This window comes from Medicago sativa, chromosome 2 (genome assembly GCF_051527215.1).
Source record: "Medicago sativa cultivar Bolivia chromosome 2, Bolivia_mono, whole genome shotgun sequence".
Classification (NCBI taxonomy): Eukaryota; Viridiplantae; Streptophyta; class Magnoliopsida; order Fabales; family Fabaceae; genus Medicago; species Medicago sativa.
In genome coordinates, this window is record NC_140750.1 from 66,604,618 (window position 1) to 66,622,005 (window position 17,388).

At 35.9% G+C, this 17,388-nt stretch overlaps 2 protein-coding genes across 2 annotated transcripts; both read right to left on the bottom strand.

The window, feature by feature from the left end:
- Positions 1 to 14,965: 14,965 nt before the first annotated feature.
- Positions 14,966 to 16,744, bottom strand: LOC146949886 (uncharacterized). The gene has a single exon (XM_085748580.1). It carries the CDS (start codon positions 16,742 to 16,744, stop codon positions 14,972 to 14,974), a length of 1,773 nt encoding a protein of 590 aa, XP_085604706.1. The 3' UTR covers positions 14,966 to 14,971.
- Positions 16,745 to 16,759: 15 nt separating this feature from the next.
- On the bottom strand, positions 16,760 to 17,298 carry LOC146949887 (uncharacterized). Its single transcript, XM_085748581.1, has 2 exons — positions 17,108 to 17,298; positions 16,760 to 17,030 (listed from the first exon to the last, which is right to left on the bottom strand). The coding sequence occupies exons 1-2, from the start codon at positions 17,296 to 17,298 to the stop codon at positions 16,760 to 16,762; spliced, it is 462 nt and encodes a 153-aa protein (XP_085604707.1).
- Between the last annotated feature and the right edge of the window lie 90 nt (positions 17,299 to 17,388).

Below are 17,388 nucleotides of genomic sequence, written 5' to 3' on the forward strand. Positions count from 1 at the left end.
AGATCAGATGGTTGTAAAGTGTTTATGCACGGTGCATAAGGATTTCCTTATGCACCATAACTTTTGCCATTGTTTGATACAAGAGAAGAAAGAGAGAAATAGAGGAGAAAGAAGTGTGTTTAATTTTGAAAAAGACAAAAATATCCTTATATTAAACAAACTATCCATTTAATATAATATATAATTTATTTTAGGAGGATTCATATATAAATTAATGCAGTTTTTTTTATTCTAATTTAATTAAGAAATGAAATTGATTATTCTTACACAGAAATTAGATTACTTGTCCCGTGAACTTAACTAAGCTGGTAAGGACAATGCATAATATATGCAAGGTCCGAGGTTCGAATCCCGGACACGGACACCACCAAAAAAAGAAATTAGATTACTTTTTAATTAATTGTTTAAAATATTTTAACGTATTTAGTTAATTAAAGCAATGCATTACAATCGTTTTATAAAATAAAAAAAAATTATAAGGGAGATTATCACACTATTTAATTAAACTAGTTTTATCAAATCATATGTTGTTATACGGTCATGAAAAAAATTGTGTTATTTGGTCCTTAACGACGTTTAAGAACAATTTCTATATATTGAAAATGGTGTGTATAAATCAGGATTTTACGATCCCCTCAATTTATTTTATTTTATTAAGATTTTACCAAATTACTTTTATAATTATTGAGACGGGTGCATGTAATATTAATCAGATGATGTTGTTGACAAAAATAATAATCAAAAGTATTTTTGAAAAGATTTATACGACAACTTTTGAGACAACCAAAATTTTACAAAAAAATGAGGTATTGACACAAAAATTAAAACAGTAGATAGAGAAAGTAAAAACTTAATGTGAGTATGAGAGAAAGTTGTCACAAAAGTTATCAAAAAGTGGTTGATCAAATATCATTTCTCTTTTGAAAATTGTGACAACCATTTTGACATAATTTTTTTAGGTTAAATTGCTTATTTGGTCGCTTAATTTATTTGTTGTTTTCATTTTGGTCTCATTACTTATTAACGTTATGTTTTGGTCTCTTAACTTGTACTCCGTTAGTCAAATAAATTCTTGTTAACTTTTGTCAAAAAAACGTTAAAATTCATTATCAAATCCAAAAATTCATCACATTCATTATCAAACCTAGAAAATTTATCATCTTCTCTCTTCATCACCTTCATCAACAAACCCAGAAAAAAAAAACTCAACAAACCAAATAATCCAATTTAAACATCAATATTCAATTTTTCCCCAAATTCATACCCCTAACCTCAAATTCTCTATATTTTCTGCATCCTCAATCTTAACATCAATCTCACCATCACTGTCATTGGAGTGTGCAAATAATTAGGTTAACCACAACCAAATCACTAACCAAAACCTTCCATTTTTTAAAACCCAGCCCAATTTATAAATAGACCAAAGCAACCCATATAACATAAAAAAAATTTAAACTTGTTACAATTTCACTACATCGGTTTAAAACCAGTTTACTCTTTCTTTCCTCTTTCTTTCAAATCACTTCTCGCTCACTTCTCCTTCTCGTCGATCAGAACCACTTTTCACGAATCGCAAATCGCTCTTCGATCTCATCTTGGCGAGTTTTTATGTTGAATCGTCTACCTATTTAGAGTTTAGATCGTAAATTTCTTCTCGCAAATTGAAAATCGCACTTCGATTCTTCTTTCAGAGTTAAAATTCAGTTTATGCAAAATTGTTTTTTGGATATGTTGACAACACTTCTTCGCGCTATTTCAGTTCATGTTTAGAACACTTTATCGATTTCATATAAGCAGGGGCAGATCTCTTTAGAGACCCACATGTGCCACTGCACCCCCCAACTTTTATATAAATATCATATTAGGCATGATATTATAATCAACATGTCAGTGTTGCAGAGGCTATGCAGACTCTCAATTATTTTAATTAAAGGTTGCGTGTTCGATCCCTTTTGCACCCTCTTTACCTTTAATAATTTTAATTAAAGGTTGCGTGTTCGATCCCTTTTGCACCCTCTTTTTATATTATTTAGTGAATTCTTCATATTTTATACAAAAAAAAATGGACCTTGTGGGATGGGATTTGAACCGGGGCATCCCTCATGTTACAATCAAGCAACTGTACCACCACACCAATTTACAATATTGTATTTTTTTTGGAAACGTTTAAATATATGTTCCAAAAAAATTTGGCACCCCCATGAAATAAACTCAAGATCCGCCACTAATATAAGGATTCCATCAATTTCATATTTAAAATCATTTCTCAATTTCATAGATTGCAAATCCTTGATTTCATTGTTGACACTTGACAACACAACGAAAACTTCATTTATGTTTGGGTTGCTAGATTAGTCTTTTTTTTTTTTTTTTTTTTACGTTGTATCTTTTCTGAGGTGAATAAGATTGATTGAGGGAGAAAATTTTGAGGATAGGTTCAAGTTCTGTTATGAATCATATGTTAGATCTAAAGAGATTCTGTAATTGGATTTTGGTTTGTTTTCTTGCTCTTTGGCTTTTGGTTTGTTGATCCATGGATTGCTCTTTGGTTTTTGATTTTTTAATTTTTCTGAGTTAGTTGATGAAGGTTGTGAAGGGATATGCTGAATTTTTTAGGTTTGATGACGAATGTGATCAATTTCTAGGTTTGATGATGAATTTTAACATTTTTTTTACAAAAGTTAACCACAAGGATTTATTTGGCTAAAAATACAAAAATTCATATTTAATTCATGTTTTGTTAAAAAATTCTAATTTTTTTTTGAAAAGATTCTTATAATATTTATAAACATTTATGATCTTCTTTGTCCCACAAATTTTATCCTTAAATCTTCAACCCCGTAATTGAAATAGAATAATATCACAAGAAATGACGGTTTACATTGTAATCTATTAAAATCTTACCAATAAAAATTCGTAGGTATAAACTTGGATCAAGTTATTTGATTAGTAAATAAACAATTAATCAATATACCAGGTGAGATGTGTGTGGGTTAGGAATTTAAAAGAGAAAATGGAAGAGATAAAAACACACGCAAAAGTTATACTGGTTCATTTAATATGGGCTACTCTAGTTCCCACAATACTGTCAGATTTTTCAATATATAATTGAAATTCAATGACATATCCACTATGCTTTTCCTTTAGATTATTTATAGATCTTTACAATTTCCTTCTTTTCACCACTTGGGCAACATACAATTCATGCCTTATCTCGCTTTTACAATTCTCAATCACTATGACACTTGGTGATTTTTGAAGTTCTTCTTCGATTTCCTTTTGATTTGAATAAAGATGTTTAGAAGTATTTATAATGAACTCAAATAAAAGAGTTGTTGCTGGATTTTGTTTCTTGACTGCGCAAGAGTATATGAAAGAGTCTTTAATGAGATACATAGTAGCTAATTAAGGAGCTAAATTGGCCACCAGAGTTAACGAAGATTTTGTATCACCAACAATCGTGGAAAATCTTCATTAACTCTGGTGGCTAATTTAGCTCGTTAATTAGCTCCTATGTATCTCATTAGTCCTTGATTTTTCTTGATAGGTTAAAATCAAGTGAAATGATTGTTGCTCAATGACTCAATGTTTTTCTTCTTTGTATAACCTTCCTATTTTTTTTTGGAGAAGAGTAGTCCTTGCTGATGAGATTATGTGAGTTCTGCAAGGGTAAAATTGAATCAAGAGATTTTCCATCTCATTTGAAGTCTTAACAAATTCTTTCACAATTCTCAAAATGTTTTGAGAATGTTCTTGTAGGACAGCTCAGCAAAATCTCTCTTATGGTGCGACGCGAAGTAATATGTAGTGTCATGCATCATCCTTTGTTGGCTTTTGATAGATAAGTTCTTTCTTCTTGTGAGTTGTCATGATGTGTATAATAATAGAAAGGGTGCAATCTTGAATATACCTTGTGGGTCTTACTTCTTTTTGCTTGATGCGTTGTCGGTTGCATATTTGTTGATGTTTGCTTCCAAAGAGTTCCAATATATATTAAGAGTTGTGTTATTTGAACAACTATTTTAAAGACAATTTAAGAAACAATTATTGATTTATAAAGAAAATGAGGTATTGAATAAAAACCAAAGCAATTAAGACACAAAGTAAAAACATAATTTAAGTCTAAGAGAGAAGTTGTCATAAAAGTCGTAAAAAAAATGGTTCTACAAATACATCATTTATCACATATTAAATGTGCTCCTTTTGTGATTCAAAAACCACATGATCACTTTTCCATTTTTCTCCATATGATCCTTTGCATTTAAGTGGGGTAAAGATCCTCCATATTAAAAGCCTTTGTTACTGTAGAGATATTCCATAGTCACTTGGGGTGAATTTTCATTATCATTTGTCTGGGCAGAGAACGTTCTCAAAATCTTCTTCCATATTTTTCTATTCCTCTGTTTTTTTGCTTTGCTCATAATTATTTCTATCCTGTATAATATTAAATACACTCAAAAGCACATGCTAAATAACAATAAGATCAAAACTCATAATATATAACTTAAATGTTTTGTTATTATTAAAATATTAAAAGAAGGATTTTTAGATTTTATCTCACATGTAATGTCTTCAATGAATCAATAGTCTAGAAGGTCTATTTGCATCTAACCACCTTTTACTTTTTAGGTAGCTCTCTAAGTTGTACCACTACCTCTTCAACCCCCCAAAAAAAGTCATTTCCATTCCCTTGTATTTATCTACCACTTTGGTTCAGAGTCTTCTTACACCACTCAAGTATTAATTAAAGCACTACACACAAGGTCTTTACGGTCATACCACTTTGGTGCAACAATATGCCTATTTTTCCTATCTCTTACTCCCTCCCTTCGTTTCAAAATACATGTCAAAGTCAGTCACTTCACACATGTCAATGCACAATTTTGATAGTTAATATATTTACTTATCTAAAGTAAAAAATTATAAAAATTTAATATTTTGAAAATATTTGTCGAGACAAATCAAACAACATCTTACATGCTAATATTTGTATTTATAGATTAGTTAAAAAATATGGTAAAAGTAAGTCAAGTGAATAGTGCACATTGCAAAAAATGGACATTTATTTTGAAACGGAGGGAGTACTAGATAGTTGAGAGCCACTATTGGTTGTCTTCCTCTAGTCTCGTGAGTGGAAGACTCCACTTTCAACTGAGTTTTCTTCGCCAAATCTTCACCCCAAAAAGTCTTAGCAGGGTTGTTCTTATGAAATAAGAGACTCAACTCTCTTTTTAAAATAGACCTCAGTAAAAAAAAACTTAATTTTTTTTTGTAGCTAAGCTTCATTAAAAAAATCAGAATCAGAAGAACTTCTAAACATAAAACGAAATAAAAAAAATTATTTGAAAGAGATGTGAAATTTACCTAACGGTGTCGTTTGAATTTGTCACTCCTCCGTTGTGGGAAAGGAGAAAACAAATGGTTTATGCGAAAAAGAAATAATTGTTATAATTCTTTTAATGAAATAGATTTCTAAATTGACTGATTAAATGATTATACAAATTGAGCGTGGTTTGATAGCATCAGATTTATGTTCAAGAAAGAGAATTAGAGTCTAGAAAAAACTCAAACGTGCACCGAAGAAAGAAAAAGAAGTAACATATATATATTTTTTTATTTAAGTGGGGTGTGAGTGTTAAATTTAATTTTTTTTTTGGACCCTTAGCTTTTGGAGGTCCGGCGTAGTTGAGCTGCTTGCGCACCCCAAAGCCGGGCCTGAATCTTAGACTACTCAACTCCCAAATGTCTACATTCCCTATGCCTCTTCACACCTTGTTTTTTTATAAAATTCATTAAACTACTATGAAACAAAATCTAGGACATTGTTTATTCTCAATCTCAAGTTCTCAACATTTCCAATTTATTACCATTACCTAACAAACCTTGTTCCACTATTCCAGTTCCACTCCACTAGTCCAACTAAAACCGGTGAAATGACCTAATAAAAAATTTCATGGCTCAGTTTCATCATGTGAGTCTTGACGAGCTACTGATGCCTGCCAAATTATAGTAAAACCAAAATCTAATTTTTCTTTGGTTGACAAAACCATAATCTAATATGTATACATATTTTGGTACCTTCACCCCTTATCGCTTAATTCTAACGCAATAACTATTGATAATAAACTTTGCTTATAAGTCAAGAAATATACCTCTCTGAAAATATCCTGGTTTTCAATTCAAGAAGATAAGAAGAGTTAATTACATTTTAAAAAAAGAAAGATAAAGAGGAGTTCACGTAGTACACAAAATTTGATTTAACGAATTGATCACAGCCTCAAATTTACGTGCCACGGGAAGGTTCATACATAAATATTAACATGACTGAGACAATGACGTAGTAACTATATATATTATTTGTTTATTAATAATGTCATATAGCTTTTGGCTGCTTCTCATTTTAAACTTCCACTCTCTAAATTGATATATTCAGTTTTTTAAGGAAGATTCACTGGTTTTTATCATATTCTTCTAGGATTAATGTGATACACAACTCTGGGTTTCTTCTCCTGATGAAATAATAGGCTTAATTGTATGTTTGATCCCTTATGTTTATTTTAGTTTTAAAGTTGGTCATTTATATTTTAAAAGTTTTAAGTTGGTCCCTTACGTTTTAAAAGTTTCAAGTTGGTCCAAAACGTTACTCACATTGGAATAAGTTAGTCTCTTCCGCAACATGATATTTAGTTTAGTAAAACAAAAAAAAATTAAAAAATGTTTTAAAACTGATTTTCTAAATAAGTTAAGTTCCATCACCCATATTGTCAACCCGAATCTTTAAACGTGACTGAAGGGACTGACTTATTCCAACGTGACTAACGTTTTGGACCAACTTGAAACTTTTAAAAAGCAAGGGACCAACATGAAACTTTTAAAACATAAGAGACCAACTTGAAAACTAAAATAAACATAAGGGATCAAACATGCAATTAAACCTAAAATAATATTCTTGACAGTTTTGAGATTAACGTCTATTACCCGGAAATTCATGCACATCTCAGACTATTTCACTGTTTGTTTGTTATGCGGTGAGTTTGATTCAAGTTGTCCGAAGATGGTGAGAGAATTGTGTGGGTGGCCAAATTCTAAAACAATCTTTAAAATCAATAAGTTTACTTGGCCTTTCTCTCTTGTTTATTCTCATAACATTTAATGCATGGTTATATTTTTTTTGAAGGAATTCGTGCTTATATTTATAATATGCTTAGGCCCGTCTCTTGGGGGTACAAACAACTCAATGAAGCTGGGCCTTCAAAATTTGGGCCCAAAATATTTTTGTTTAATATAATGCATCTAAACACTTAAGAATATTACTTTTCCCACCCTGTACCATTCTCACGTGCCCTATTTTTTTTCCTTCCAAAAATACCCTTAGTCCGAATTACATAATCAGAACACACTTCGGAAAATGAGTTCCGGACACATTCGTGGATTTTGGTACTTAAACCAGCTTGATGGATGTTGATGCCAATGTGCAATGAATGGACTAAGATTACATAATCTGGAAGTTTGTACACTTTCTGGATTATGTAATCCGAAATGTGTTAATCACCCCGTAGAAAGTCAACAAATGGGGTGAGAAATGTTAATTTCGAATTACATAATCCGGAAAGTGTACAAACTTCCGGATTATGTAATCTGAAATGCATTAGCACAGAGGCAGAAGCCATCTGCTTTGGTTGAGCCTTTGTTTTGGCGCATTTAGCTTGCTTCTAAACGACAGACCATGACTTTGACCATATGTTCTAACCGAAAATCTAATTCATAACATAACAATTAACAACACAACATAATTTTCAAACATAAAATTAATCAAACACACCCATAAAATTATCCAAATGTTACATCACTAAAAATTATCCAAGATGTTCAAACATAACATAATTTAAAAGTACAATCATAACTAAAAATCAACCCCTTATCACTACACCCGTATCACCCCCACCACCCCTACCACCTCTGGCACCCCTGCCACCCTCAATAGCTCCCCGACGACGGTAAACCTTCCCATTATGCACCTCTTTCAAGACCTCCTCCAAATGTTGCCATTCCTCATACCTTCCCGGCACCACACCACTGGAGATCACAACATACACATGTTCTCTGATGCAGCTCAACCTTCCGCTCAGCTCTAAGTATCCATGCTCTCCATCCTCCTGAGCAGCAACCGCATCAATGACCTCACGCTCCGGTGGCATCGACACCGATAACGACACGTCAGAAAGAATCATGGGTGGATGAGACCGATGATAAAACCACTCGATGTATCCCTCTACTGCCTCCACACCATAATGCCCCAACTGCATAATGCCCCAACTGCTCAGGTGTCAGCACATAATCAAGAGCAAGCTGAAAGCGGTGTGTGATCTCCGCCAAGTTAATCACATGAGGTGTACTCTCTGCGGGATGTTGATGTAAGATTTTTCCTACATGTCATATAACTATGTACACATGAGTATATATAGGATCGTTTCCACAGGGAGTTACGTTTATTATAAGCATTTTCACAATAGTTCACATTAAGGGTTTGGATATAATTTGTTTGTTTGTAACACTATATCCATAGATTACAAAAGTAAAAACGAGAGGGTATCGAACTATTTCGCTTGCGGTATAAGATAACGAGCAAGCATAACAGTAGCAATCTCTCGATCGATTAACAGATTCTAGCTTTATAACCAATATTATTACAATCATTTCTACAATATCCTTCGTGTCCAAAGCGACATCGTTATTTCCAAGTTAGCGTTTAAACATTCGTGTCCAAATTCCTTAAACGATAACAAAGTCGATCGGATAACTTAATCGACCGTGTCCAGCCTGATTAAGTATCCGAAAGCATTAAAATCTTGATTAAAAGTAATTATCAAAGGTTTACAAACTTGTCATGAGTGATATAACATAAGATAGATTGTTATTCTAGTTCTAGATTCAAGAGTTTGTGTCCAAATCATCTTGAATCTCTTTGAAAGCATTAAAAGCAAGAATAACAACAATATTGAATCATTAAGCTAGAACCTTATATATTAAAAGATCAAAAGATTACATAATAGCTTGATTGTTACCTCAATACTACAAAGAAGGTGATAGTTACACATAGACATGTAAACTAATGCAAGGAATGAAGGAAAGATGAAGATTCCATGCCAAGATCCTTGATGTCTCAATGAATCTAGGGTTGAATCTACTCCTTAATCACTTGCTTTGTGTTTCTCTCTATGAAATAGCTCTAACCTCTCTCTAGAAATGTATAAAATGTTTCAATGGAATACTGAATAGTCCTAGAGAGAGGGAAAACTTGTATTTAAATGGGCTGAAAACGTGCAATCTCGCTTAAGCGAGATACATCTCGCTCAAGCGAGAAGCCTAAATATCCAATCATGGCCAATGAAGTCTTGCCACGTAGCCCTGCTCCTTGATGAAGTTGCATCTCGCGTAAGCGAGTTAGACCTCGCGTAAGCGAGGTTGCTTGAAACTTAAACCGCCTTAGAATCCTGCTTGAGCGACATGGAAGCGAGATGGAAAGCGAGATGCTCATCTGTTCCCTGGAGAAATCTCGCGTAAGCGAGATTCTAAAATTGCACAAGCGTCCTGGAAGCGAGTTGTAAGCGAGTGTTGAGCTTCTCCCTGGAAGAATCTCGCTTAAGCGAGATGACCTCGCGTAAGTGAGATGTGCTTGGTTCACACACTTGAGTTTTGGTCCTTGCTTGTCATTTCCTGCATAAATTGGGTAGAATTAGGCATATAAAGCATAAATGGTATAATTACAACAATTGATTGCTTTTCCGTAGATAACTTGCATAACAAGTCACTAAAAATGCCTCTTTTAACACATGAAATATATTACTTTTGAGCACTTATCAGATGTCTCGGAATGGTCTGAACCCTCTCAAACTGACGAAGCACTTGCTCCGGCAGATATCTCACCATGCAGTTACCGTATCTGAGCCATCCCGAGTAAAGGCTGTCTCGCTCAAACGGACATGCCTGGCGATGATCTCTATACGGGTGCATCACAACGCCATTCAGATCCAGCCTATCCAGATGGTTTATGTAGTTGTCTAGTGTACCCAGACCAACCCGTGGTACAAAAAGCATCGCGTGGATCCCGATCCTCCCGATAGGATGCCCAAGCATCATTGCTTCCAATACCTTGGAAGTGCTGATACACCCAAGCCTGCAACAACGACTACAACATATAAATATACAAATAATAAACTCTTACATTTAAAAAAACAAAACATAATTTTTAATTTATACCTGCAACAAAGTCAGGTATTCTGACACCTGACCGCATTTCCAATGTGAAGCATTGTTAAGCTCCCTATACAAGTGAGTTAGTGCCGCAACTCCCCATGAAAATCCAGAAACAATATCAAGGTCTCTAAAGTACCTCAGGTAGACAACATCTACAACAGTTTGGTTCTTGTCAGTGAATAGTGTGATCCCCACCAAGTATAGCAAATATATGCGGACAACTTGGTCTCGCAACCTCTGCACCTCCTGAGTCACACCATGCTCATTCTCCAACGCTAACTGCTGCAACATACGCTCCTTGAAAATCCTCCTCAAGTAGCTAAATCAGCAATGTGCACCTCTGGTACGAGTCATCTCAAGAAGAGCATCACCCGGATCAGACCCCAAGTGCGTCACCATGGAATCCACCGCATCGTCTCGTGTGATAGTCTCGTGGGACAGAAGCATGCTGTCAATGAGGAGATGCAGCAAACAGGACACATCATCAATTGTCACTGTCATCTCCCCAAACGGAAGGTGGAAACTCGAAGTCTCCTCGTGCCACATCTCCACAAATGCATAAATAAGACTGTGGTCAATCAGGTTGTAACTTGTATCCTGAAGCCAACCAAGACCGGAGTGTTGCATTCTGTCACGCCACCATCGTGCAGCCATGATAGGGAAGGTCTGTTTATCATGCATCGCCTCTATCTTTTTCCTGTTGTTGATGCATTTCAAATTGCCACGCCACTGCAAATAATTAAAAACAATACATAAACATTAGTTTACACTCATGGCTTCACAAACAGGGCAGTTCAATAATTTAACAGTACATAAACATCAGTTTCACAAATATCAACAACTATTTACAATCATGGCTCCACAAAACGGGTAGTTTAACAATACATAAACATTATTTTCACAAAGAATAACAACATATTAAAGGAAGTTTAACATTAATAAATACCTCGCCCTCAGACGCCTTCTTGGCCACGTGCACATGGTACCTCCACAGCAGGGTAGTGTCGTTGGGCCATCAGGATAGTCATCAAGAGGCTCAGTGTCTGGAACCACGGGCCGCTTCCCCCTCCACCTTCGTTGCGGCTCGCCGTCCTCTCCATCCTCCTCTATTGTCTCAAGCTCCTCCTCCTCCTCCTCCTCCATTTTTTGCTACTGCTGCACGTCCATATCATCAAACTCTTGCTTATACTCCGGCTAAGGCTCGACATCAGCACGGCGTCCCCTGGCACCCCGACGCCTCGATACAACATCATCCTCAACCATCCGTTGAAGACTCTCTCTCCTACGGGAAGCATGCCTTGCCACTCTTACGCGCTGAGTAGAGGAGGAACATTCTGTAACATGCACAAAACGAAATCAGCACAAACACAACACAAAACAGAAGATCAAAAATCATATTGGGTGTTTTCGGATTTTATTTTCCAGATTGCAACAATCCTGTCCCGAAAACGAAATCCGGATTGCTTCAGTACAGAAGAAAAAAAACGGTACAATTAACTTGCATGCATAGAGAAATCGAACTAACATTCCATTTGATGTTTATCAAGGGTTGAAATGTGATCTTTTGAGCAAGAAAACACCAATTTTGGTTGGATTTTTGTAGTTCAGAATTTGGGATAGGAGGGAGAGAGAAAGTAAAAAGTGAAACTGTAAAAATGGGGGGTGAACTTCGTTTTATACATCGACGCTGACTGGATTATGTAATCCGGACAAGGTTTCGTATTTTTCCTGAATACATTTTCCAACGGGCTATTTTGTCAGTTTTACAGGGCGCGTGAGAAGGCCATAGGGTGGGAAAAGTAATACTCAACACTTAATTTATTGTTGTAGCATGGTAGAACATCTATGTTTGATAGTTTGTCGCAGCGGTAGTTTGCATTGGAGTAGTTATTGCTGGGCTAACACTATAACTTTGTCACGACCCACCTTTGAACCATGACCGACGCACAGGCTAACAATAACTTGTGATAAATTTAGCCAGACAAGCCTAATAAACTATAACACTTACACCTTTTTAAGATACTAAAATTTTGGTAATGACTCACAAACTTCCAGGACATTTGTGAAGGTGAGAAAAACACAAGAAGGGGGGGGGGGTTGAATTGTGTTAGATTTTTCGTTTCTCCTAAACTGAAGCACACTGATCAGAAGCAAAGTGAGACAGCTTCTGAAGTGATATCCAGGATCTAAATGGAGCGGATAAAAACAGAGAGAGAAGAAGAAAGACACAAAGCAATTATACTGGTTCCTTCCACAATCCGGAAGTAGTCCAGTCCCCCTTGCACTTCCAAGGAGAGTTCACTAAAATGTAATATCTGATTACAATTGCTCAAGCACACAGCAAGAGACTTCCTTTGCTCAAGCACACTTTGCAAGAGTCTTCATATGCTCAAGAACACAATCAAGAGACTTCTATGCTCAAGCACAACTGCAAGAGACTTCTAATCAAACAAGATTACAAATAAAAATGTTTGAGGTTGAACACTTGATATACAATCAGTGGTGTTCACAATACAAATTAGATAAGACTCTTAAGACTTAAGAAATTCTAAGATATGAACTTGAGAAACAGAAATTCTAAGTGAACTTTGAATGCAAAACAATTTCAATAGAGTTTTGGCACTAGTAAAATGTTGAGTCTTGTGTTCAGCATTTCCAAACTCTAAGTCTTCACTCCTTTATATAGAGGTGTGAAAGAGACGTTGTGAAATTGCCAGCACATCAAAAGAGTCGTTATTGAAGCTTGATCAATCACCAATGATCTTTTGCCTGACATGGTTGTTGTCCTATGAAGAACCAATTTGAAATCCATTCCTATTGTGAAGGAACATTGTTGTAGGCAGAGCTATATTCTGGAGTTGTTTTCTTGTCTTGTAGCGTGGACATTACAGAGTAGTGGAGATAGTGGTTGTACACTTCGTACACTTTGTACTTTGTCAACGCTTTTTGAAGATAAGCATCCAATGCCTTCAAATCTTCACAAAATGACCGTTGCTTTATATTTCTAGTCTTCTGCATTGCTTTCGAATCCAATAGACAACTTTTGAAGAGGTAAATCTTGAATCTTCAGCTTCTGGTGATTTTCAGCTTCTGATGAGGTTGCTTTTGAGTAACTTGCTTCTGATGAACTTCAGCTTCTGATGACGTCATCATCTTCAGGAGCACTATTGACTTCAGGAGCACTTTTCTTCAGACGCTTTTAAGCTTCCTTTTTCTTGATTCCTTAGCTCTCTTTAGTTCTCCAGAACCTTTATATGATGTAACTTTTTAACTATGGTCCGGTACACTTGAACAAATATTAGCTAGTCCAATTGACAATTTTTAATACCTTGTTATCATCAAAACTCTCTAAGGTTTATTGTTAAACACATTTTGTTCCAACAATCTCCCCCTTTTTGATGATGACAAACAATAGTATTTAAAATTTGATCAATTGTTGTTAATCTAATTAACAAGTTGACTTTGGGGTTCTGAGGTTTGCAAGCTCAGAGTCTGAGGTTTGTAAGCTCTAACTCCCCCTGAGTCTGATAGTCTTTAAGGTGAGGTTTGTAAGCTCCCCCTAAGTTCTATCCTTGTTAATTAAATTCATTTACGTGAAATAATATCAGAGCTTAAAAATGAAAAGATATTATAGATAAGAATAATGGTTCAATTAATTTTATTTGAAATTTGATACTCCTTCTTACGTTCAAAGCTTATACCTTTCAGGTAAAAATGATAGAAGTTTTTCAGAATTAATTTTCAAATAACATTAATGGGGCTCAGAGCCTTTAAATACTATCACATATACTCCCCCTTTTGTCATCAACAAAAAGTTTTTTAAAGAAAACTTAATACAAAAAGAGAAAATAGTTTAAAAGATAGGGAGAAAAACCAGTAAGCATAGAGTATAAACTATAATCAGAATCTATAATCATATTAAAACATAATCAGAGCAGGAGTAAAAATTTATATCAGAGCAAACATATAGTAAATCTTAGTCATGAGATGATATATATAATCAGAAGCAAAAAGAATTCACAACATAGATAAATGTCAGAAGCATGAAACAATAACATCAATAACCAACAAAAAAATAAACAACAGGGTGTGCATTCTAAGGGTTGGTTTGTTGTGGTTGCTGAATCAACGCCTTCAAGCTTGAAATTTCCTCAGTTTGCTTCTTCAGGAGCTCAGATTGTTGCTTCACAAAGTCTTCAAGTGCTAACTGCCTCTGCATGAGAGAATCTTCCTTAACCTTAGATTCTTTCAATTCTTGCTTCAGCATCTTGAATACCTTTGCTTCCCTTGTTACATAGTCTGACTCTGAATAGAAAGGCTCATTTGCTAGATACAATAGTGGACCTCTAGCTTGCTCAGCTAAATGTATATGCCTCAAAAATCTTCTTACTACAGCAGCTTGGATCCTCAGACATTTCTTGCTCACAACATCTATCAGCTCAGAAGCTTTGCTCTTCAAGGATGTCCAACGGTCCTCATAGACAACAGACAGTGTTGGAACTCTTCTTAGTTGCAATAGAGATTGCATTTCTGAGCTGATCTTGAGTAACTCAGATTCAATGTAGTCAGATTCCAGGATGTTTAAAGGTTGTTGTTCAAGAATCTGAATGTCAGATGAAGTTGATGGTTGATCAGAAACACTAAGAGTTTGAATCTGATTTGAAGGTGGGTGTTGAGTTTGTTCAGAGTCTGGAATGATCAATTGTTGGGTAGGTTAAATGAAGGTTGTTTGCTCAGGAACGGTTTGTTCAGATAAGATTTGGCTAGAGCTAGTTGAAGGGGCCATTTGTGGGTTAATCTGTGTGTTGGGTGGTTGTGGTATTTGTGATGTTGAAGTCATTTGTGGTTTAGGTGGTTGTTGTTGGGGGATTTCTGAAAGAACTTCTTCATTAACATCTGTTTCAGAAGCAACTTCAGACTCTTTTTGTGAGTTTAGGTTAACCTTTGGTAGAGATGATGAGACTTCAACATCAATCTCATCAGGCATAATCATATTGAGTGGTTGAATAACCTGAGGTTGGAGAGGATGGTTTGGGGGTAGCTTGCTAAACTTGTACTCTAAGAGTTTACCTACTCTAACCCCAATAGGTTCGATAGGAGATACAGGTTTAGCAGGCTTTGAGTATAGCTTGGATGTTGTTGATTGGCTTTTTATGAGTTTAAGGTAATGTTGTCTTAAGGGTTTGTCATCATCAGAATCAGTTGATGATGATGATGATGATGAGGTGGATGAGGTGGAATCTGATTCTACATTAACAACTGAAATAGAGAGAGAAAGATCAGGACTACCTTCTTCAGTAGCAACTGCTTCTGGCTTATCAGCAATATCCTCCTGGACATCTTCAGTACCACTTACATCCATCAACAAGTTCTCTGCTTCTGAGGTCACTTGATGTTGAAGATCTTCAGTAGCTTGAATAGCTTCTTTAGCAACATCAACTGCATCTTCTTTAACAATGCTAGATGCAGGAACATCAATCATCTTTGACAGCTCCAAGGCCTTCTGAAGAGCCTGAGCAGCAAATTCTTCTTCCTTCTTCTTCTTCAGTTCCCTTGTTACCAATTTTGTAGAAGCCTCTATATCTTCTACTTCCTCAACCACATAAGAAGATTCCTTGATCTTCCTCATTGCAGGCTTCCTCTTCTTCTTGGGCACTGGAGGTTGTTCAGGAGTAGTTACAGAAGAAGCAACAAATTTGCCACTTCTTGTCCTCTTGTTCAGAACCTCACTAGTTCCCAGGTCCTGAACTTCCTCCTCAATTGATAGCATTGAAGAACCATCAATCTTGAGTTTCTCAGAGGCAGCCTTCATTTTCTTGGCCTTCTTAGTAGGTTGTTCAACCTCAAGGTACTCTTCCTTTGAAGTAGCCTTCCTCTTAGATTTCCTGCCCTTAGCAACTGGCAGAGCACCACCGTACATCTCTTCAGGTACACCCTCCAGCCTGATGACCTTTTTATATGTCTCATAGTAATCCTTAATGAAATTTATCTGCACATCAACGGGGTCCTTCTTGCAGATGGGTGGAAAGTCTCTCATCAGATCAGACTTAGCGCTGGATTCACTCAAGTCAGATTTGAGCTTAGTGACAGTGCTGATCAGCTTCATATGCTTGAGAGTATGAGCATTGATGAACTTCCCAGTCTTAGTGCCAAGATACTTATCTGAGAAGGCTTCAACACTACTGAGTAAGTCCGAAATTCCTCCTTGATAGAGGATTTCTGATATGAGCCTCGCATAAGGAACCCAGACTCTCTTCTTCAGCTGACTCTCCTTCAGCTCCTTAACCATATACTTGAAGAAGTATTTAGCCACATTCACTTTATGATGCTCAATAAAGTGATGAAGGAAGACCTTCTGCCCCAATGAAGGTTGATCACCACCACCACCTTTTGGGAGCATGTTCTCATTATGTATCTTCAGAAGCAGCTTCTTCTTAATGTCTAATTCAACATAATTTCCTGGAAACTTAGAGTTGAACATAGACATGTTTACTTTTTCGTTCTAGGGGCTGTTCCTAGCATCTGGAATATCCACTCTTGAGTATTTACCAGAAGCATCCAACTTTAGTACAGATGCTATTTGCCATTCAACAATAAAAACTGACATTCCCAGGACGCTTGATCTAATTTCCATTCCCTTATATGGTTCAAGACCCATTTCTTCTCTTGATTTTCCAGCCAGAGTAGGGTCAAGAAGAATCTTCTGCTTCTCTTCTACCTCAGAAGCAGCTTTATCATAAACCGATGCTCTTACCCGAAAATGCTTACCAAAGCTTCGTATGTTAGTCCATTCAACATATTGAAGTATGGCATGAGTCCTTGTGCTTCATAGTAGCCTTTGATGTCACACCCATGGAAAGCTAAAGATTCAAAGTCAACATGATTCTCTATTTGAACCTTTAACTGCCATTCTTCTAATTCCATGGTTCTTCCTCTAATTTCGTAGGCAGGAGCCTCTTGTGAAGTATATTCAGGAGCACCTTGATGTTGCATGCTGGATGTTGATTCTGGAATGTCTTGTTGTGAGCTTGATGATGCCATTTGATGATGATGAAGATTAGGGTTCTAGGGTTGAGATGAGGATTGCGCTTACTTCGTAAAGAAAGGATTGAGAATACAAAGTGTTTGTTG